Below are 23,622 nucleotides of genomic sequence, written 5' to 3'. Positions count from 1 at the left end.
TCTACTGGATGACATCCATGGGAGAAGGGAAGGTTTGGGGGAAACAGCTGCTGTGAGACCTCCTCAGAAAGAGTGGTCCAAACTTGCTGTAGAATCTGGTGATATTAGGAATGTGTAAGTTATCCATCCACTTTTTGCTCATAATGAGTATATGATACCTGAATTAACGGTTCACATACGACTTCTGAGCTGTTCTAAATTGCCCAAAGACTTGCCCATATATGCTTTTCTCGTCAGAGACCCAGCCTCAAGTGCTCTCATTTAGCTTCTGTATGCTCTTGTTTCATGTGTGGTCATTTTTGCCTGTCATTCTGTGTGACACTTGGAATTATAGAAATGTGTGTGTTACGATGATGATCATGTGAGCTGAGAATGTGCCCTGAATATTTTACAGTGTCAACACATACTTTGGTCTGCTCATTGTTTGAAGGATACATCAGAAGAATAAAATGTGTCTAAGTGGATTGATAAGCATTGGCTTGGTGGAGGTCTGTTAATTCTGTACTGAGAGATTCTGTACTAACTCTAAAATTCAACAGGCTGGCTTGCAATCGTAAAATGGTGGTATATTAAACTGCTTAATTTTAATAGCCTGTGCTGTTATCAATGTCATACTTCCCTTCAACACGTGTGTCCATTGATCTCTTTGTGTTTAGATGAATAATGGGGTGAGATAGAATAGAAAACTCTCTAATTCTGCTTCACTTTATTTCTTAGCCAAAGTGAAAGAGAGGAATTTGAAACAGAGTTCAAACAAAAGTATGAACGAGAAAAGATCCTGCTGACAGAGGAAAACAAAAAACTTACGAATGAACTTGATAAGGTAAGTTGAGCCCTGAATTTACAACTACTGTATGCTATGTGCAGATTGGACAATATGGAGCTGCATTAGTTATTACTAACTCTTAACTGAAAGCAGAAATTCATTTCACACAAAAAATTCGTGATTAATATTAAATTTGAATGGAATATCTATATGCATCTGAACTTGAGAAGGCATGTGCATATATATATAAGTATTTATATGTGGGAATGGAATTGGATGTTCTTACATTTTGGTAAGATTAATTCTAGACAGCACTGTAAGCCAACAAAAAAGGATTATTTCGTTGTATGACCCAAATATAAAAATACATAGTTAATGATGTGATTACTTAGAATATATTTGCATGTCAATTGTTTGAAATACCAGGGTCCCTCCTACCCTTTGAGATTAAGTGTTACTTTGAGATACTTAAAAAATACAAATTATATTAACTGAAGTGTATTGAGCAAGAAATAATTATGATTCGTGCATTTGGATTGTCTCTTTATTGTTCATTTTGACAGGTTATTCAAGTTCCTTGTGCATTATCCAAGTCTTGCTAAACTTGTCTATTCCTTTTGTAATGCATTAGATTTTCTAAAAATATGATGAAAGTACAATGTTCTTCAAAGTAAGCATGTTTGCATGTCTGTGCTCAAATTACAGTATATTTTCATACCAGTATAAGACAGATATTATATATGCCTGTAGGTAGGCTTAGTCCAAGAAAACTAAGAAAGAGCCTAGTCACTTTGATAGTTTTTCTGCTCTCTCTCTTTCCCCATTACCTTTGTATTTTTCTTGTCAAATGACATATAATAAGTAGGCATATTTAAATTATACGCCCATTTAAATGATAAAAGGGGTGTGGACTTACTCAGATTTGGAGTAAAAAGCAAAATAGATTTTAAATTGGCCATTCTTTTATCATTTTGAATTGTTAATATATTTCAGTACTAAAAGAAGCTTTCACTTGAGATTTCATTCTTCTAAGCAGGCCTCCCTATAAAGTCTATCTGGTCTCTGATTCCAATTTGACTTTCTGAATAATTACTTAACATAATGAAGGTTTAGTTCCCAATAGCAGCTTGGGTTAGCTGTGACTTTTGTCTTGCAGAATGTGTCTGTGTGAATGGCAGCAATTTGAATGAGAGAGGTTAATTGCTAGCTATAACATATTGTACGTAGAGATGTGAATTTAATTTCAATTTCCCTGTCTGCATGTAAGTCAAATGAAAAATAAGGGAATGTGAGACACCTGGAGAATCTCAGGACTGTCTCATGCCTGTATCTGTTCAGTCTCTCTCTCCATGGTTACTAAACAAGGGAGAGGTTCAACAGTCTTATCTGAGCCATTACAATTTTTATGCCTTTGCTTTGCTCTTGTAGTGTATATTTTTCTATACAGAACATTCCACACCTATATGGTGCAAAGCAGAAACCTAAGAGTTTTAGAGGTATTTGGAGACTAATTCTCAGAAAACTCATTAAATTGATAGAGTAAAAGTGTTGTTCAAGTCCTTAAAAGTGGCTTTTCAGCACAGCTAAGGTTATACAAGGAGAGATTCTTATATAAGGTTATAGAAGAAGAGATTCTGGCTTTTATAATTTCATGGTGTTTATTGTGATGACCAGTACCAATTTCTAAAGCAGATGCAAGGTGTGGGAGAGGGGAACATGTGGTTTTGAGTCTGCACAGAGATGGAGTCATAGCAGTTTATACTTTTACTTTAACGAGTTGTTTAAATTCTCCTTCAGCTCACCACCAAGTTTGAGAGGCTGAGTATGAATAATCGGCAGCTGGAGGAAGAGATGAGAGACCTGGCTGATAAGAAGGAGTCCGTGGCTCACTGGGAGGCCCAAATCACTGAGATCATCCAGTGGTGAGTGTTCTGCTCTCATGGCATGACAGAAACCCCTCAGTGTGTGGTAGGGCTGGTGCTGAGTTTTTGTCTTTTCACGTGGCACTTGGAAGTTCTGAGGTGAAACCTCATGCCCGTCTGGGATTCTGCTGGGGTTTTGGCTGAGATTTTAATAATATACAAATCCAGAAAATTGTGTTCCTCCTTAAGAGTGAAAGTGTCTCACCAAATAGAGCTTTTCAAAGTGCAGAAGAATCATGGCCATTGGGTGTGGCTTGTGGCTGTGGAAGAATGCTGAAAGGAATCATGTGCTGAGCTCACGCCTCCAAGAGGGAACAAGCCTGGGAAAAGTAGTGGCTGGCTGTTTGTGTCTCGGCATTAATTTCCTTCATCTGCTTGGCATGTGGCAGAATGAAACAAATTCAGTGCCACTTTTATGTGATTTTTTTACAAGGAGAGTATTTGAGACTATACCACAAATACAGTCAAGTGATGTTTGTAAATAATGATTTTTTTTTTTAAATTTTTATATTTTATTATTTTGCTAAATAATGGTGTTATCTTTCTAGAGCCTTCTGTCCAATTCTATTAAATTAAAGAGAAGGAAAAAAAAGTTGAAACTATTAAGAGAAAAAGATTGTGTATTCTGAGTTTTTCATCTATCTTTATTTTTCTTCTTCATGCCTGTTTATCTTCCCTCACCTTTAATGGTCCATTGCAGTGTTTCACATCTACAAAACCAGTTTGCATTCAGACATTTTATTTTACAGATCATCCAATTCTAGTGGTTTTCTGTTACTGATTGATTATTCCCTCCCTCTGTTTTTCCTGTCTCGTGTTAGTGAAAAAAATCTAATTTGTCATGTCCAGGCAAAAATGCGAAACATTGTTTTAGAGAAACCTAGTTTGGTATTGTTGTCCAGTTAGTTCAGTTTTGTTGTCCAGATAAAGAGAAGTTTGGCTTTTCAGTAGTTCCATGTGACTATATAAAAAGGCATAAGGGCCATCCTCTGGGTTTGCACTGTGTTTTAAGCAATGTTTGTTGCATTAAAAGTATGTAATGCTGATCTGTGCTATGAAGTCCATTTTGTCCCAAGTTACTGTATTTGTAGCAGAAGTTTAAAAATGTAAAGGGCCTACTTTGTGTGTGTTTCTTTTAAATTTTGTCACTCATAACAGTGATAGTAGTGGACAACCTGAGTCACATTTTTTTTTTTTTTTATGTAATTGGTTATTTAAACGACTTTTAATTTCTGGCCAACTGGAAATGTTTATTCAGAAAAAAAATCAAGGTAACAAGTGAGACAAGTCTATAATTTCACATTCCTTATTGCTTTAAGGTAGTGCTTATCTGTTACATTGCACCTAGGTAGTCAAACACAATTTTTCAGATTTATGTGGGAAAACACTATAACTTTTATATACTTTTATAACACTATAACTTGGCAGTTATAGGAAAAGACAAATCAGAATTAACTGTGGATTGTTCCACTTAATACAATGTAAAAGTGAACCAACAGCCGTTAAGAATGTACCTTCTCCTTTACTTTATGAGAGTGTTTAATGTTTTAAGATGTATTACTGATGTGGTTCAGGCAAATGATAAAGCATTTTTCATGTTAGGGATGTCACTGTAAGGGGTAAAAGGGTTTGGGCTTCAGTTTTTTATTATCTCTGAAGATACTTAGTGAAAAAAGATCAGGAACATGCAAGACTTAACTTTCTGAAGGACAAGCATCATTTTACTGATCCCTTATGATAACGTAGTGTCTTCTAAATGGTACAGAACTAAAAATTAAAGAATTATGTGAAAAGGAAAAAATAGAAGTACTGAGGGCAAACATTAAGGGAATTTTGAAAGTCTGGATTGGTTCCAGTTTTTCATCACTAAACACATATCAGTTTTCCCTCTGTACTTTTCTCTGCTTATGTTAAATTTTTTCAGCTATGTGAGGCCTTATCTTAGGTCACATTTTTTCCTTCTTATGTTTAGATTTTTTCATGTGTTACCCAGATAATCTGGTTGTGTCCATCTGCTGTTCTTAGAATTTAGGGAACATGGCTGCTATATGAAGTATTTAAGCATCTATTATAATGATAAATATTTTAAAAGAAAAAACCCACACCTAATTTTGGAGAAAACTAGTCTTATTTAATCAGTCACAATACTGTGTTTCCCTCAGAACATGCCATTCAAGTCTGTACCTGTCCACATCTTCAGTGTGACAATGGAATGCCTTGGAGCTAGCAAAGTAGGGGAGAATTTGTGGGCTCTCTCTTAACAGATGTCTCTCTTTTTTCAAAACTTAACATCTCAAAATACATATTAAAATATGTATTTTGGGTGCATTATTTCTACCTCCTAAAATCTCCCATGTTCTTTTTGTACTATGATCCAGGAATGGTAGGAGGCAGTAATAGAATTACTTACCGGGTTTGTAAACAGTTTGCTCAGAGCCTGTAGTAGTTCAAGGGACTTGTTTTAGCCCTTGAACTTGTTTTAGTTTGGAATAACGCAAGCCCAAGAAGTCCCTAAATTATTTTAAATACTTTGCCATCTAAAGGATACCTCTAAAGAAATTACTTTGAATTCACACTTTGGATGGTTAAGATTTGTCACTTTCTTCATGATTGCTGGGGCCCTTCTAAATTGCTGTTCCTCTCAGATATTATAACTTGTGAGTAATTTTAATGGCTTATCACATTCTCTTTAGCCTTTCCCTGCTTTCTTACTGTGCTTTATTGCATCTTTAGGAATAATGTATAAAAACCTTTTAATCTTGCTGTTGCTATCTCAAGATACCATAAACAAGGCAATATTTTAATATAAAAACTTAAATCAGACTTTGTAAATTCTATTGTGGACTCAACAGACCCTCATGGATCATTCAGCCTTAATGGAGCTATTATATTGACAAGTTTATATTAGCCAAATCACTCATCATTCCTTGACAAGAGTAAGAAATATTGCGGCTTTTATAGTGGGCTATAAATTTTCCTGTGGGAGATGGGAAGGAGATTAATTGCACTGGAGGTTAATGCAGTCACTTGAAAAAGGAATATTTTAAATAGCCATGGTACCGTATTTCTGTGCTGTACAGAAAGGAGATCGCTGGAAACCTTGGTAGTGTTTCCCAGTGTAGTTGGCAGGAATCTTGACTTGGGAGGGATTAATCTAACCTAGTTGTAAAAGTCCTAAGCTAGACAACTCAATAAATCCTGTGACTAAGTACTCTAGAAGTCTAGTTTTCTCACCACAGGTTGAAAGGCAAACCTACAAAACTCATATCAGATGGATAATTAATTCTGTGTTATTGAGTATGTTTATGTGGATGAGCTCAATCCTTCCAGTTTTACCTATAGAGTGGATGTTAGGCTTAGATTCAGCTGCCCAAAAGCTCTCACAGTTGTTTATCACAATATTTAGTTAATATTTTCCTTATCAGCCAGATTTTTTGTACTATTGTTGGTTTTATCTTAATTGATCTCATTGAAAAACACCACCACAAAACTACCACCAGAACAAAAAAAAAAAAAAAAAGTACCAACTACCCCCTCCCAACACTTCTAAACTAAATCAAACCTAAAAAAGCCCCGAAATTCGGGTTGGGGGTTTTTGGGTTGTTTTAAAATCTGTTTGCTCTCAGAAAAAAAAAACCCACACACAAATTGTGAACAAAATATAGGAAAAATGCTATGCATCTTCAACTGTTAATAAACTCAAAGCATGCAAAATTCTGAGATGTGCTATGTTTGAGGTAAGAATAGTCAGAAGTTAATTATCTCTAAAATAGAAATTCTGGAGGGCAGGTTGAAATTTCAGGGCATGGGAGCAGAGGGAAGTGTTAAAAATTTTTAGAGAAGCACTTCTAAAAAATAGATTTTATTGGAGACACCAGGGGAAAAATTAAAAATTAAGTTGGAGACCTTGAGCATACTGATACGACAACAGAAATTTAAAAGCATTGAGAGACTAGAGGAGTCATGACTCAGATTTCCTTAGGGTTTTTAAATCAGGTTAAACAGAGCTTGGTGTAAGACACCAGGGCTTTACGACCACTTCTGTTGAGCAAAATTCTTTAGTCCTCTGGGTCCATTTTGTATTGTAAAGTATCCCGGGAGGAGACCCAGGGAGTCTGACTTCCTGAGCATCCTGACAAACACCATACAGGTAGCAGCCAGTGGTTATATGAAGGTTGTCATGATGTTGGCTCCAGCCAAAAAGTTAAATTTAATTTTACAGGAATTCGTACCATATTGCTCTTCTGGGTTCTTTGCATTAAGGAACTAAACTTGCAAGGGCAATTATATTGAAAACAGAACAGTTAATCCAAATTTTCAGTGAAGAAAGAAGTGACTGGGTGGAATCTGAAGAACTTCTTAGTTCTCTTGCTGTGCTTGTCACAGCTCTGACAAAATGAGGACAAGGAGAGCAGCATTAGTAAGAGTTAATTTACCGTTCTTGCTCTTTTTTTATGTAACTTTAGTCTTTTAAAGCCTACCAAATGGAACAACACCAGCAAAACAGTAACAAATAAAAAAGCTCAAAGAGCTCTTGGGTCCACATAATGTTTAATAACATATGTCATTATTGAAAGAATTTTGCCATCTAGTGGACAACAAAACCACCTGAGTTCCAAATTGTACTGCTTTAATTTGCTCTCTTCCAGAGCTTGAGGAGTTCCCTGGAACTCAGTACAGACATTTGTAAAAATTTTCTTTATATTTTCATTTTCTAGATTTCTGCTTGTCTGTGGAACATCTTTTTGAGGTTTTTGCATGTGCAGCTTTTCAGCATTTGGAGCCTGAGTGTTCTGTGTACCGTAACCCAAATAACTGAAGTGTTTCCTCACCTTGCATCAGGAAGAATCTCTGTGACATCATAAAATTGGACATAGAAATTGAACCCTTTCTCTTCTGCAGAGATTTTATGTATCATTAAAAACAGAGAAAACTAAATGCTGATTCCTAAATCTCTTTCCCTCCTCATACATCAGGAAAACTTACTCTTACCTTGAGAGCCTCACATTGTTTTTATTCCTGCTTAAGCTTTTTTCTCTTTACAGTGTATTTAATTATGCACCCACTACCTCCAAAAAGCATCTTTAGCTACTTCTCACATCCTTTGCCCACTGTTATAGCCTAAGTGGTTTGTGTAGGCTCAGATTGTCTTTATCTGGTTGTTAAAATGTGTCATTGAGAATGTTATGGGAAAAGAAGTTGGTATGCTGCTTCCACTGAGTTCTGATGTACCTTGGGAAAAACAGTGACTTATTAATATAAAAACTCTCACTGACTGTAATAGTCAGGACATGTAGGGTTTTCCTAGGTTTCTCCCCAGCTCTTGAACTAAATTATAAGAAGGAGACAAAGAAGAGAAAGCCCAATAAATGCTTGTGTTTTCATGTTGGGTGTGAGAAAAGATTTGTGGGAAATGGTTGCTAATTTTGCTTTTGGCTCCTCTGTATTACAGTAGTCTGTCTTCCTTAAATAAACCTTCAACTGCACACCCAAAAGTCACCACAACCTGCAGATATTTAGCCCATGGCTTTCATGGTGTGGTCTTGCCCTAAAGCCACTGTGGGAAAGCTCTTCAGTTCCTCCCTTGTCCATGACACTTCAGAGTATGTGCTCCCTGTCTTCCTTGCCTCCTGGCAACTATCTATAAATCTGTGTTGAAACTTTTATAATTAATGGTAAAGTTGCAAGCAGCACCATTTCCATGTTCTGTGTGTGTATGAGCCCTGTAGTACCAACCAGAAAAACTTACATTGCCTCATAGGCACAAAGGGGGAATCACTTCCTGCTGGAAGGTCACTGCAAGACAAAATCAACCATCTGGAGAATTCTCATCTCCAGTCCAACAGACTTAGGGTTAGAGTTACTTTTAAAGATCAGGAAGCAAGGATAAGGTAATTCTCGTGAAATAGAAAAAAACATGTTCCCACTTCCGTACATTTTATTTGAAGCTGTTTGAGTCTCAGTACTTTGAGCAGATCCTAAACATTTCAGTGTTTGGTGTTGATAAGACTGAACTGTGATCAAGCTGTGGTATTGCCCTGCTGGTCTCTGAGGCAGCTCAGGGACTTGCATAAAACCTGGTGTTGCAGAACTGGGATTGCTCTTCTGTGGGTAAAATGAACTTGTTTAGAGCCAGGCATGTAAGGAAATGAGGTGGGAGGAATGGTGTTGTTTTTTTTTTCTGTTTGTTTGTTTGTTTTATGTTTTTCATAAGTTACTTAGTTTCAGTGAGTTAATTTTTTAGCAACTTTCTTTTCTATGTTAATACCTGAGGCAAAATGAAGAAAGAACCTTCTGTTGTGATTAATCACAGAAAGTTGTTGTTCTTTCTTTGTAACTGATGATCAAAGAATCTGAAAAATAGGCATGTCTCCTCCTTGTTGTCTTTATACTCAGAAAACATGTCTGGATAGAAAACAAGCTCGGTGGATGAGACAGCCTCTTCTGGCTTATACTGTTTAATAACATTAAAAGTAGACTCTCCCTGTTTAATTAGCACTTCTTGAAGTAACATCACTGTTAAACTACTAGTTCTCATAGTCAATTGGTACAGTAAAGTTAACCATGAGTTCTAATGTTATCTGGACAATTGAATTGTTTGTTGTTGGTTGTGAATTTTGTCTTAATTTACTCCTTAAAAATAAGTTGAAAGAATTTCTTTGTCACAGTCTCAATTTCTGGTAGCTGATAGGTAGTACTTCAATTTTCAGTCTTTGTCTTAGTGATGCATATTGTTTAATGGAACTCCACATGCAGGAAAGAATTAGTTCTGTGTGGTTTTTTGTTTAGGCTTTTGTTGTTGTTTTTATCCTTATGTTTTATGGCTTTTTTTTGTATTCTGTATTTATCTGTTTCTGGTTGTTGGTTTGTTGAAGGGACTTCTGTTTTTTCTTTGGTTAAAACACCTTATCTTTGCTTATGTAATTGTTTAGGGTAAGCGATGAAAAAGATGCTCGAGGTTATCTTCAAGCCTTGGCCTCTAAAATGACAGAAGAGCTGGAAGCCCTGAGGAACTCCAGTTTGGGCGCAAGAGCTACAGTAAGACTTTACTTCCATATGTCAGAAGGTTTTTTGTTTGAAAAAAACACTGATTTGACAGTTTCAGCTGCAGCAATAATCTATCTGTAGAGTCTGTGCTAATTGAAAGTTAAGCTTTCCTAGAGCTTCTGAATAACCACATATCAAATTTATTGTTTATCAATTCATTAAACACCAAGATCTTTATAATGTGATTTTATCTATGTTATAGTTGAAGTAGCTACTTTGTAATCAGATATGAATTCGTTGAAGGAAATCATGCTTTTGTTCATGAAAACCTTCAAGTCTTTCACTTGTGAAGTGTGGATGTCCTTCATAGCTGTCATCTGAATTGAGACACATCAAAACCAGATTTCACAAAATCTCTGGTTTTGAGATCAGCATAAAACATAAAATTTGTTACTTGAGTTCAAGAGAACTACTTCTGCTAACACTGCTCTTAATTTTAGATTATTTTGGAATTAATGAACTCTTAGATTAAGGACATAATAGACTGGGAAATGTAGTTGTTGAAGGTAGTTACATTCCTCATGTTCGACTTCCTTTCCTCTTACTCTTTCTAATCTAATTTGTTGATTCTTTCCTAGGACATGCCCTGGAAGATGCGGCGCTTTGCAAAGCTGGATATGTCTGCAAGGCTGGAGCTCCAGTCTGCTCTTGATGCTGAAATCCGGGCCAAACAGGCCATTCAAGATGAGCTGAACAAAGTCAAAGCTTCCTGTATCTCTACAGAGTGGTAAGACTGAATTGTTCGCATGCAAATTTACTTTGATATCTCCCAGGAAATGTCATCAAATCATTATTTTATCTACCTTGTCTGTGGAAATCTGATCATGAATGATATGCCAATTTCCTACACCCAGATGAGAAAAAAACCCAACATCTTTCTTCATTGTTTGAACAGCTGAGTACTTACTGGGGAAAGTTGAGATCTTGAAGACTTTCAGAGGGAACACATTCTCTTTAATAATATGATCTCTCCTAGTTGTGATAACAAGTCCAAATCCATTGTTTGGGTTTGTGTCTTAGAATATATTCTTTTCCATTCTGCTGACAGCTGCACTGGGTTAGCTGACTAAAATTAATTATTGCATACTGATTTGCACAGTAAGAAGTAACAATGGTTAATGACTATTATGAATTCTTTTATTCCTTTCTCAGACCTCTTTCTTTCTCACTTCTACCTCACCACCCCCACAACAGAATTTATTCAGAGCTGTGTAATGCCTGAAACAGGGGTTGGTAGGAAGTCATTCCATTTCTAGGTGTCCAGCTTCAGCTCAGAGCACTGCTGTGTTTTGCAGCTTTAGGAAAGCAGAAGGACAGAGCTGAGATTCAAGTGTGTTACCTGTAAAATGGGAACACCTGGTTCACCTACCTTGAATGTTTTTCAGGCCAGGTAACGTGACGACAGGCAGCATTGGAAATCCTATAAGAACAAGAGAACCAGTGTTTGCTTTGACAGGCAAGAATGAGAAATGTGCTGAAATTGCAGAGTAGAGTTAGCTCTCAGCTGTGAGTCAGAAAGCACTGGAACAACTAACTGTAAAGGAACTGAGAAAAAAATAGTCCAACTGAATCTATTACTATCGCAGGTACTTAATTAGCACATAAATTTTAATGAGAACCAGGACTTTTTCAAGCATAAAAATACATACCATCTTTTCTTCTCATTCACAGGATACAAGGTCACGCAATTACTTAAAAATCAGAACCTATTTAATAGATAAATGGCTTTTTTTTCTGTAAATTAAACAGCTCCCAGTAGATTTATTCTGGTATTTGAAGATATCAGGAGCAAGAGTGACTTGTATCTTGGGTTCTCAATACTTACATGCATTTTTTGTGTTCTTTTGAAGTAAATTGCAAGAATCTGAGAAGAAGAACATGGAGCTTTTGGCAGACATCGAAAGGCTGAAAAAGGAGACAGAAGAGCTTAGATCAGAAAAGGGTATGGCAACTGATATCCAAGTAAATAGTGTGTCCCATTGGTGGGTGCATCTTATCAATCAAGTGTCACCTTGAAACTAAAATAAGATACCAACATGTGAGCACACCACTTGTGTGTCAAGATGTACCCACAGTAGTTGCATTTGCACTTCTGATACTTGTAATATGCCTCAGTTTTGTTGGTACCTTTGAACCAGTAAGGCATTATTTGAGTTGAGACTGCATTGTTTTTATTTGGCCTGTGTATGGTGATTTGCTGCCAGAAAACTGTTAGAATATAGATATATTTCTAACCTTTTCTCCTTTATGATGGGTGAAGGTATTTAGACATCAATACTGATCATAGTGCTGTTCATCTCTGAGTGTTTTGGGCCTGTCTACACAGAGAGTAAACAACTGCAGAGGAATTGATAGCATTTCTTTGTTTCTGGGATAGCTCCATTGATAGGCTTTGCAGCCACATAGCGAACAGTGTGGTCATGAGTGCTTTGCTGTGGTATTAAGAGGATGTTCTGGGGTTACTGTTGCATCTGTCCAACACTATTTTGCATTGTTGCTGGGAGAAGAGACTTTTTTCGTAATTCTGCATTGAAAAAAGAAATCATTGAGAGTTGAATAATGATTTGGCTGATTCTTTGCAGTTTCTGTAGTAGCTCTAATATTTGTGTCTTATGAGCCACATGGGAAGAAGTATTTTTCAGGCCAAATGGAAATACCTAATTTTCTGTATTTCTGTGAATTCCAGAATTTAAATACCCTGGCAACAATTGCTGCATTGGGATGTCAAGTATTGTTCAGCTTTTCCAACTTAATGGCTGGTTGGTCAATAAAGTATTAGAGTTTACATTTACCTCCTATATATAGGCCTCCCAGTGCTGATTGACTGGTAAAAATAATTCAAACCTGTACAGAACATTAAAAAATGATGCAATTAGCAAATAAGACTTAGGAAATTAATACTCCCTCATCTTGTTGCTTAGCACTGATACCAGGATTATGCTTCCTCCAAGTGCTTGGAGAGAAGCTCTTGATAGCATCTCCCTGGAGACAAAAGTACTTAACAGTGTTTAGGTTTCATTTATATGTTCTTGAACTTCCTTAAATATTATGCATGGTTTCTTGACTTCTGAAATCTTCCTTTGTGTTAAATAATGTTATGAATTCATAATTCGTATTTTATCCTATATTTTTTCCAGTTTTTAAAACCTTATTGTTCTGGTGAAATAAACATTTACTCTTTGCTGAAAACAAGCAAGCCAAAAAATTACTGTTCAAGGAAACATTAGTCATGTTTCTTAACAGAATAATATTAGTAATATTCTATTGCAATTATTCAAATAGTCCGATAGAAATACACCTTAATCTAAATCGTTACCACCTTTGATTTGGTTTTCTCTTAAAAGAAGAAATATATTGCTGTTTGAATTATGAACTGTATAGAAGATTCAAATGTAGTCAAGGTACAGTGGTAGAGTAACTTGCACTGTGTGGAAATTGATTTCTAGGAAGGGATTATTTGGATTAGCACCTAATCCTTTCCTGTTTATAAATATATTCCAGAAAATTAGACACGTGGGGAAAAGATTGCTAAGAGTATTCCATAAAGTTGGAGGTAGTTTGAAAATTGGTTTTAGTATTTTACTGTGATTTCAGTGTATTTATATTTTAAAATGGGAAGTGTTCTTTGTAACTTCATTCACTGTGGGTTATATTTAAAACATATAGGGTGATATGGCTAATTAGAGCAAGACACTGACATTGTTTAAAAGAACTAGGTAACTTTTGATAGCATCATTGTCTTGAGATGCACACAGTCCTGCAGGCTCTGGTCATAATAAATACATATATGTATGTGCATATATAATTGAGAATAATCGAGTTCATACACGTCTGTGAAGTATAAACACCCACACAGCAACTTAAATTAGAAAAGAAGAAATAAAAAATACCAGTTGGAGCAAGTTAAAGTAAGAGCTGAGGTGTGGCAGTCCCTGCAGCTCTGGGGGATGCAGTGTTCCTGCTCTGCTCCCTGGCAGAGCATCGCTTTGATGTGTGGTGTGACAGAAACATCTGAAGCTGCACCCAGGATTGTGCAGTTCTGGGCACTCAGCAGGGAAAGGTGGCAGGCAGGCAGAGAGCATGGCTCAAGGAACCCATCTTGTTTGGAAATGCCGTGTTTTTATTGGCTCCAGCTGTCCTGCCACGCTGGGACATCCCACGTGTCACCAGGGCAGGAGTGGCACCTGCTGCATTAGTGTGTGGTGCAGATGGACACGGGCACCTTAGAAACCAGTGCCCTCTGCATAACAGACACAGACACAGAGCATGTTTCCACGTGGAACTCACACCACACACATCCTGGCTTGGGAAAGGTTGATTAAACACGTGGTTGTCCATTAAAAAATCATTTACTCTGGAAAATAAACCAAATGTGCAGCTTATTTCAAATCACATAGTGTTTCAGGTGAACACTCAAAATTCTGATTCAGCAAGGCAAAGGTCCTCCATGAGAAGGTCATATTTTTCTGTAGCTTATAAACCTGCTGCTGTTTTCTAGGTGTAAAGCACCAAGACTCACAGAATTCTTTCTTGGCATTTTTGAATGCGCCTACCTCTGCTCTGGATCAATTTGAAGTAAGTGCACAGCTATTCTAACTCTGTTAGTCAGTGGAACTGCTGTTGTGTGCAGATTTGCTGGGGGTTTGCTCCTGTATTTTAATTGTATTGCACCAATAACATTTGTGTATAAGAATTATTTATCATTTACAGTGCTGGCTGTCTTTTCTTGAATGCTTTCACCACAGTGAGTTCTGTCTCAAACCTTGAATTGAGAAATTTGCCTGATTTTTCAGTGAACATGAAAAGCATAGTTGTTCAAATGGTTTTTCTTTGTATTCAGAAAAATGCTAAGTAATGAAGGCAGTGGTTTGATAAAAGCAAGAAAATACTAAATCATCCTCAATTGTATCCCATGAAGTCATTATTGCTGTTTATTAGGTTGTTTTCATCATCTGTTCATTTTACAACAGATCTGTAAAATCCAGATAATTGCTATTCATTTCCTCTCTACAGATCCTTTTATTTTAAAAATGAATCTGTGTAATACCTTTGTCACTTCTACACAAAAGACCAGAATAGGTAAAAAGCCTGGCAGGAAAAAGTTGAAACAATACTATAGATCTATTGTCATCTTTTCTAATCAACAGTAAGCAAAGCATCATCTTTCTTTTAAAAGAACAGCTGAGGTGAAATATTGGTCAAACTGAATTCAGAGGATACATGACACCACCTTTACAGTTAGGCATTAATCTAAAGTTTGCCTATTTTTTCCTGATGCAAATTCAGCATCATCACATTTAGCTATGAAAGAGCATAATCCCTGCGGTTACTGATGTCCAAAAATGTTCTTTCTTTTCATTATGTATTCACTAATTCATTGTTTTCTCTTGAAGTCCTCACAATTAACATAGTTTTTTAATTTTCTTTATAATAATATACCTTATAAATTAATTTCAGTAAAAGAATCCTGTTGAGAGTATAGCAATAAGACTTTATTGAGTAAATGCTGAAAAAACACTGGTTTCTTTACAGATAGAACATTAATTAATTGTCTATGAAAGGCAATTACTGAAAACTTACTGAGGTAACTATTGCAGCCACCGGTTATTTACAGTTCTTTATTTTTGCACTTTTATTTATATTGAACAGTTTTCTTCATCCTTTTCTTTCTCTCTCTCTCTTTTTTTTACTGCTGTGTTCATTAAAATAGGATTCCTTTTCCTCCTCTTCATCCTCATTGATTGATTTTATGGATGACGTAAGTCTGACTTTCAACCCAGTAATTCCCTCAATAACAGATCAGTTGATTGATTTGGAATGTTCAAACATTAATGCAGTCAACTTAAAAAAAACTGCAAGTGCAGTGGAGAACAAAAGTATTTCTGTAATAACATTCTTACACCTATTTAAATAGATAGGTGTTTTGTTTTGAAATAAATGCTTTTCTGTAGGTGCAGGTGAAGAATTCTTAATTGCAAACAGTTTTTCTGCTGGGGAAAAGCTGCTTTTAGGCCTTGTCTATTAATATGGCCTGTGAAAAACAGTTCCAAAATCATCAGCACATTTATGTATTTAATTCTTTTGCTTCATATTATTCCTTTATCATGAGTTGTTTCCATAAGTTTTCTAATCACTTCTCTTAAAAAGTTTCCCTTCCATACAGTTAATTTCTGTGTGCTCAAATAAAATATTTTTTGTCTTTTAGCCTGCATTGTAAGAAGCCTTTTTCATTATGACTGAAGTGAACTTACTACTTTTTATTGCCATTTGAAATGCAGGTTTTCTGTCAGGACTTTTAAATATTTAAATATTTAAACTGTTTAAATATTCCCACTCGTTAATTGCATACTTAGGGAATTGAGTTAAAAGCTGAAAATTGACTGCATTATATTTCTTCCAAACTGAAGTAGTAGGCCCATAAAATAATTATTAATAAAATTTTTGAGATCCAGGTGTATAGAGCCCCATCCATTACAGCTCTGTAGGAATAATTGTGTGTGTCTGTGCTGGTAGATGTGTTTATACATATTATACATTCATACATTCACACATATTTATAGATATGTGTTTAACACAGTGTAATCATATTGGCATTGAAATTAGATAAAATTAATATTGCTTGAGAAATGTCTCCTGTGAAGGGTGTAGCAAAGAGGATGAGGTATATGAGCCCTTTCTGCTGCTTTCATTTCCTTTTACATACTCTGAAAAAATGCTTTTCTTCTGTAAATCAGGTTTATACCCCAGAAAAATGTGAATGTTCATCTGTGGGGTCATATTAGAAATCCACAAAAAACAAATAATAGTTATATTCTTTATCTGGATTAAAGAAAACATGTTCTGTGTTACCTGAGTATTAGGAACACTTCATTTGTATCAACAGGTTCTTGAACAGAATTTTATCTTTTAAAATATCTAAAACTCCCCTGAAACCTATTGAAAGAGAAATAAAGGACATATGTGGCAGTTGCTGATAATGTTCTATTTCTCAAGCAGAAGCTTAGGACATGGATATTTTCCTGGTTGTTCTCTAGTTAATTCTGAAGGACTTCAGTACTTTATTCCATATATATTGTTGCTTATATTTTGGGGTGTTTTTTTTGTTTTTTTTTTTTTTTTTTTTTTTTTTTTTTTTTTTTTTTTTGTTGTTGTTGTTGTTTTTTGAGAAGGCAGCATTTTTTCCACAAGCATTTTCACTTTTTTTTTTTTCTTTATGCAAGCAATTAATTTTCAACTGCTGGCATACATCCTTTCATAGCAATTCTTCTTGATTGGTCCACCTAGATCAGATCTTTGCAGACCTTTTAGTCTTGGGTAAAGGTTCAGGTATTAATATCTATATTGTTTGCCTGTAGTTAGCTTCCTGCGCATGGAGTCAAACTTCCTCTGTTCCATCTTCAATTTGAGTCTAACAGGAGTGGTTTTTTCTCAGTTGCACTGGACAAAGATCATCTCTGGGCTGGACTGGCCAGGGGCTCATGTCTCTAACACCAAGGCAGAATTCTGTCTCTGCCTCTGACAAAACTGCAGAAAAAGAAGAGCTGGCTGTTCAAAGATGTTTAGAGTACCTTGCACAGAAATACAAGACATTCTGTCTTTGTTAGAAAGAGAGATAAAGCTGTTATCTGTTAGTAGGTGAAAAGTAATGTCATTCAGTTGTGCTGTGAAAGTCAGTTCTGCATCTTTGATTTATTGGAGAATCACTTGATTCATTCATAGCATAATTTATAGTCTGAATTATCTAAATGAATGGTTATTTATGATTTAGCTCATTGAGTTGGTTTAGTATCAATACATTAGATGGACATAAATTAAAATAAGTCTATTAAAACTCCCTGCCCACTGGATGTGACCTCCATTCCCTTCCCAATGACTTATTGGCAGTGGTTACCTTGAAGAGCAGCGTTTCTTGCAGCATCTCCAGAAGAATTAACTTCTCAGTCAAACCTGAGAAGTGTGAGGATTCATTGGGGTCTTTGTGTTAAGACCAAGGAAGGATTAGAAGCCCTCAGGTCAGGCTCATGCAGTGCTGCAATATTGCATGGGGTTCAGGAAAGCCTCTCTTGTAACCAAGAACCCCAAGTAAATATTTTTGTTGGCCTGGATTGTTTCTTCAGACTCTGTGCCTCATTAAGGAAGGACAGAGTGTGTGTAAAATAATGTGCAGATGCAGTGGCAAGGCACTCCTTGCAGGATCTCTGAAGTCTGTTCAGCACACAGATGTGCACACTGCACTGGGTTTCCTAGGGTGGGTATGTCTTTTGTGTGTGCCATCCAAATAACATAACTATTTATAGCATTCTCTGAATGACTGGAGTTAATTCTAATTTTTCCAATGAGGAAAACAGTAGTTTTGCATTTTCTGCTGGTGAGAAAGTAGATGTCCTGCTGCCTGTGTAGCCTGCAGATGCTGAGGAGAAAGTGGTAGCTCACTACTCAGATGAGCAGCACTCGCTGTTGGTTCCTGCCTTGAAAAGATGCTGGGTCAGGTTGGTAGAACTGGTGCCTAAATCCTCATAGCTGTGACAGCCCACACGTTCAGAAACAATCCTGGTATGTCCTCTGCACACAGGGCAGTAGGAGTGTGTTTGCAGTCCCTGAATTCCAGTCTTGGTGGGGAGGGAGGTCACCCCCAGTGACTGTAAGAAACTAAACCCTGCTGCTGTTTCTCCTGTGTGTTGCAGGCTGTCTCAGTAACACTGTCTAGGTGTTAAGTCTCCTGTGTTCACCAGAAGTGTCTGACAGTGGAAGTGTTGGGTTTTGTTTCTTTGCCGGGTGGATCTTTACATATCTCAGTAGCTGTGAAAAGAAGTCAGCTCGTTTTATTTAAGGATGAATTTGTGATTATTTCATAGCAATAAAATGGAATCCCATTTTCCCTTGACAAAATTACTTTTTCCCCATGCTCAAAAATACTAATTTTTGCCCTGTTGCTAACACATTAGAAACTAGAAATAGATTTCTTAAGTCCTTCTGCAGTCTGTCCTCACATGCAGTCCCCATGGGCTTTGGCTAGACTAAACAAATCTGATCTCTGCAGCTAGCCACAGAATAATAAATTATGTTCTGAGTTCTTATTATTGAACTGAATAAGTCATAGTGGTGTGTGGTGAGAGCCTTGACTCTACCTGCACGTTCATAATTAAGTTGAGTAAATCTGGTTCATAATGATACTTTAAATTGGACATATTGTGCCTCCAATAGATGACTTTATTCATCTTGTTCTAGCACAGAGATGCCAACTGCAAATTAATGGTGCAGTGTAATCTGCAGTTCCACTGCTATACTCCAGTGTAAGACTGTTGACTTGGAATAGCTGTTCCCTCTTTTTTTAAATAATGTTTCTTCCTTCTTGTTGGCCCAGAATAGCTTGTTTTTAAAATAATTGTAACAGTGAACAAGCTTGTGTGTGTCTAAATACTACCTCTGGAGATAGAGTGAGCAGTTCTGAGGTGATGAATGTGTCACTGTTTGGTTTTATAACATATTCTCCTCCTTTCTTTGTTAAAGCGCTCTCCTTCCTGTATTCCAGCTAACAAAGGCAGACGTGTAAGAGGCTGTCTTACTCTTTTTGGCCCTTTATTTTTTGCCTGTTGTGTCCATGCCTATGTTTAATGTATGGATTGTGTATTTACCTCACTGCATGTCTTGTGCTGCTGCTGTTTGCTGCTGCTGCTGTGCTTTTTGTTGTTTTACAGCCGTGGGCTCAAAGCTTTTTGGGCTATTTCATTTGGCAATCCTTTGAGCAGAATTTCACAGTAACTGGAGAAGATGCTTTGGGTGCTTTCTGATTTTAATGTGAAAGTTCTATGTGGACGCTGACCAGGCAGATGCAGGTTGGGAAGATGAGCAAACATCAAATGAGGGCCTGTTTGTTTCCTTGCCCTTAGCAGAGGGCATGTGTTAAGTCATGGGAATTGCCCATAGAAAGTCAAAGTTTGGCATTTGGGGGGAGCTTCACAGCAAATGATAGAAAATATCACAGTACCAAGATAAATAAACATGAAGTGGGGAATTGAGTAATTGGAGCATCAAGGAGGATAGGAAAAATTAATACAAAGAAAACAGATGGTTGTGTTGTAGCTGGTTAAGCTGGAAAGGTCTATGGTGTTTCAAAAATCAAGGTGGGTTTTTAAGCACTTGTTTACAGGTGTTATCAAAGCAGACTCAGTGAGGATGAATTCCTACCAGTTATGCTGTGTCCATTTTAATCTCATACTGCCACTTCTGTTTCTTTTATAGAGATATGATGGAAGGGATAAGTAAGCATACACAGCATTTCTGTTGAATGTTCAATAAAGAAGCAGTAAAGCCTGAGAGCTCTTTTGATGTCCTTACCCATGCAGTGCAAAGCACACTGCTGAGTCTCTCAGGCCAGCTTACAGTAACTGGTTGTTTTTGTTGGTGGTGCCTCCAGTTCAGAAGTTCTCTCTGCTCCAGATGTGTTTATACACTGGCTAGCTTTGGCTCAGACCTGCACAGTCCTGTGGAAGACAGCAAAGCTCTTGCATTTTGGTAGGAAATAGTGAAATCTGCTTTGGGTAATCCAGTGGATTAGTTTAAAACCAGTCTGAAAGGTGCTAACATGGTCTTCATAAACTTTTGACCATAGTTGAGTTAGGTTGCTTTTGTACTTGGTTCTTCTCATTAAAGCCAGGACCCCAAGATCACTGCAGTAATGCAGCTTAAGGCCCTTGTTTCTGCACTGAAGGTGGTGATTAAATTCCCTTCTGCAATGGTGGATCAGGTTCTGTGTGTTTTGTGGGATTTTGTGTTTGTAAGTAAAGTGAAAATACATTTGTTACTGTTTCAGCAGTTGTCTTCAACCACAAAGGCTTTGTAGCACATTCCAGAAAGGTTCCATCACTGATATCAGGCTTGTACTACATTTTTTCATAGACACCATGAAAATTCTTTGGTATGCAGATGCTGCTTTGAAAGGGAAAGCCCTTGGAGTGTCTGGAAACATTTATGAAATGATAGATTAGATCTCTGAGTTTAACTTGTAGGAAAAAAGGAGTGTCTGTTTCTTGCTATGAAAAAATTTGCCTGTAGTTACTCATTGGGCTTATTTTTTAGTAACATTTTTAAGGAGGAGGTAGAATTGTTGAAGGTTAAACAGTCTTTGTGTGGACTCCAAGTTTTCACATGTTTAGACTGGATTAAAAAGAAGTTCAAAATAATTGAAACATGTTGGATTTGAGGATTTACTACTTAAGGCATCAGTGTTTCTAATACTGGGTAAAGCTTTCAATTATTATTTGCTTCTGATAACTCTGAGCACAAAATGTTTGTTTTACTGCTACTTTTTGCCTCAATGCTTGAAACACGTGATCTATGTGTAGTTAACAGGTGTATCCCAGTGTGAGAATTTCCCATTTTCATTTCAGAAATACTTGCAGGCATGTTAATATGCCTAAGTTCATTAAACTGATCAGCATTCCCCACCAGATAATTTTTTGGAAGAGTATGGTAAAACTAGAAGCCATCAAACTTAACTCACTATTAAAAAAAAAAAAAAAAGAAAAACTAAAACTAGCAACTGCACCTGTTCGCTACCGTGACTGAGCTCCTGAAGAACAGGACTGTATGTGCATGTATAAAATTGGCTTGGCAATATAATTGATTCCCAAAAAGCAGTAAAGCTTGTGGAATTCTTGGTATTGTCAGTGGCAAATGAGATGAGAAGCACTGGAATGTTCAAATGCTTTCTGCAAACATGGCTGCATATTTTAGTTTGTCTGCAAGCTAGGCAAATCTTTGGCAATGGAGAACTGATGATAGCATTGCTGCAGAAAATCAAGGCATGCCATGGAGCCTTCTGGAGGCCTGCAGCTTGTGCTTCTATTATTAGTGGAAAAAGCATTTTCACTTTTTTTTTCTAATATAATTTTACATAGGAAACTTTGCAGAGATGTCTTGTTTTTGAGGAAGAATCCTGCCTTCTCTGATTTTTTCATCTTTACTAACAAAAGATGACTTGTTACTCAGGATGCCTCTTTGTACTTACGTGCCTTGTTCAGTGTAGCTCTGTGTTGGGCTTAGTTTCATTCTATAAATCAAGGACTAGGAAAACGTTCCCCAGAAGAATCTGTGTTCTGGTAAGGATGTTTCTGTAGTTCACATGGGGTGCAAAACCCCCTCAATTCTCTGTGAATATAATTATCAGGATGTACACTGCTCTGCCTTTTCTCCTTGTTTTCTCCTGAATACGTTTGCAGGAATTTACATGGGCTAGGTGGAAAATTCACTTCCAACAAATCCCTGCTATCAGTGGACAAAACCCAGTAGCATTTAGAAAATATTCACCTTTGAAAAATGCTGAATTCCAGGTGTCTTCAAGTGGTTATCAGGCCCTGAAATAGCAGCTCTTATGCATGTGCTCACCTCTCAGCAGAAGCCTCGGTGTGTTTACATGCAACAATTTTCATTCCATTTTGTTGCTTTTAATTAGGAAGTTGCTTAAAACTGAAGTTTTATCCTCTCAGTTCTCTCTTAGGAATTATACTGCTCCCATATCTTATTTTGGTAAGAGTTGAGAATTTTTTTTTAATGATGTCTTCGATTTATTTCTTTGGTTGGTTTTTTTTTTTCCTCTCTTGAATTGTTCTCCTAGATTGATTCAGTTGAGAATTTTACTTTGTCTAATACTCCATCACGGGATGAAGATAGCAAGTCACACCTCCATTCAAGATCAAGGTCTCCTTCTACAGCTAGTGAGATTGAACCAATTGAGGTACTTCAGTGTTGAAAGATTATTTGTCCTTTTTTTGTCTTTTTTTTTTTTTTTTTTTTAAGGAGTAACAGTTTCACTTGTATAAAAATGACTACTGCAAGTCTTTTGTTTAGGGTAAAACCTGTTCTGCAGCAAGACTGTTTAGGACTTTGTAACAGCCTTCTGCACTAGTGGTGAACTGTGTTTTGGGGAATGTTGTATTTCCTTCCACATATGGTTGATTGAATAGGGATGGGAACTATGAATCAATTATTAGTTATGGTCCCTCTTCATAACATATCCTCAGTTATGAATATTTAAGAAATATTGGCACAAAGATTTTGTGATAATATAGTTTGTAAAAATGCACTTTAAAGCCCTGCTGGAAGTGTTGTTATTACAAAATGTTAGCCAGACTCTGCAACTATAATAATACATTTATGTAATAATTTATCCCCTTTCCCTGTTAAAAAAATAATTTTGTGGTTATTTTATATTAGGAAATATCCAATCAAATGTTTCAAATAATTTGAAGTTGGTTTTGACATTTAGGAGATGAATCTCACTGAGAAATAAGATTTGTTTTTCTGCGTCCTGCATTAATCAATTTGGTTTCATGGCTTGGATGCTTGGGGATGGGGTGGGTGGGACAAAATACTCTTCTTCCTTTATCCAGGCTTTCTTTGGTAGTGTGTTCTTGATGTCTGATTGATCCTTTGGGGGCTCTGTTCAGGTTGCAGATCATCCTCCCCGCTCAATGCACACACCAACCATGAGGACAGCGTATATTGGCTCGGGACTCTCTGCACCAAAGGTACCCTGTCAAGCATTTACACTTCCTGTGTAGCAAGGGTAACGTGTCACTCCTGGGCTACAGCTTCAGGAGAACTGGTTATCACACTGATCTTTCCAGAGCTGCCTAGAAGGGGTGTTTATGTGCAAGCTGGTTGCTCTCTAAAATTTAAAAGCCTTGGTTCTTACATTATGGGGTGTGACAAGCTGCACTAGGAATTCCACAGGCGTTTGATTGTAGGAAAAACAGTAGTTTGGGCATCAGAAAGAGTAAATGAGCAAGAATGTGAAGAAAGGAAAGTGCCATCCTAGGAAGAGAGTGTTTGCTGACATGTCTGACCAACATGCCTTTCCACTCTTGGCATACAAGAAAATCTCAG

General features: G+C 36.8%; 1 protein-coding gene across 10 annotated transcripts in view; it reads left to right on the top strand.

Annotated features, from left to right (window-relative positions):
• CDC42BPA (CDC42 binding protein kinase alpha) overlaps positions 1 to 23,622 on the top strand; it is a 177,990-nt gene that overhangs the window by 125,782 nt on the left and 28,586 nt on the right. For 6 of the 10 annotated variants that reach the window (XM_068185950.1, XM_068185947.1, XM_068185946.1 and 3 more), the window contains 10 exons: positions 718 to 823; positions 2,564 to 2,688; positions 9,621 to 9,726; positions 10,314 to 10,462; positions 11,586 to 11,677; positions 14,234 to 14,310; positions 15,446 to 15,493; positions 19,246 to 19,284; positions 22,352 to 22,471; positions 23,184 to 23,264. In XM_068185950.1, the coding sequence (XP_068042051.1) occupies positions 718 to 823; positions 2,564 to 2,688; positions 9,621 to 9,726; positions 10,314 to 10,462; positions 11,586 to 11,677; positions 14,234 to 14,310; positions 15,446 to 15,493; positions 19,246 to 19,284; positions 22,352 to 22,471; positions 23,184 to 23,264 (943 nt within the window). The remainder of the gene's footprint in view (positions 1 to 717; positions 824 to 2,563; positions 2,689 to 9,620; positions 9,727 to 10,313; positions 10,463 to 11,585; positions 11,678 to 14,233; positions 14,311 to 15,445; positions 15,494 to 19,245; positions 19,285 to 22,351; positions 22,472 to 23,183; positions 23,265 to 23,622) is intronic. The other 4 variants (XM_068185942.1, XM_068185941.1, XM_068185944.1 and 1 more) reach the window with 4 other exon arrangements.

This window comes from Anomalospiza imberbis, chromosome 3 (assembly GCF_031753505.1).
Source record: "Anomalospiza imberbis isolate Cuckoo-Finch-1a 21T00152 chromosome 3, ASM3175350v1, whole genome shotgun sequence".
NCBI lineage: Eukaryota > Metazoa > Chordata > Aves > Passeriformes > Viduidae > Anomalospiza > Anomalospiza imberbis.
Note: the sequence above shows the minus strand (reverse complement) of the source record. Positions and strands in the feature narration are given on the sequence as shown.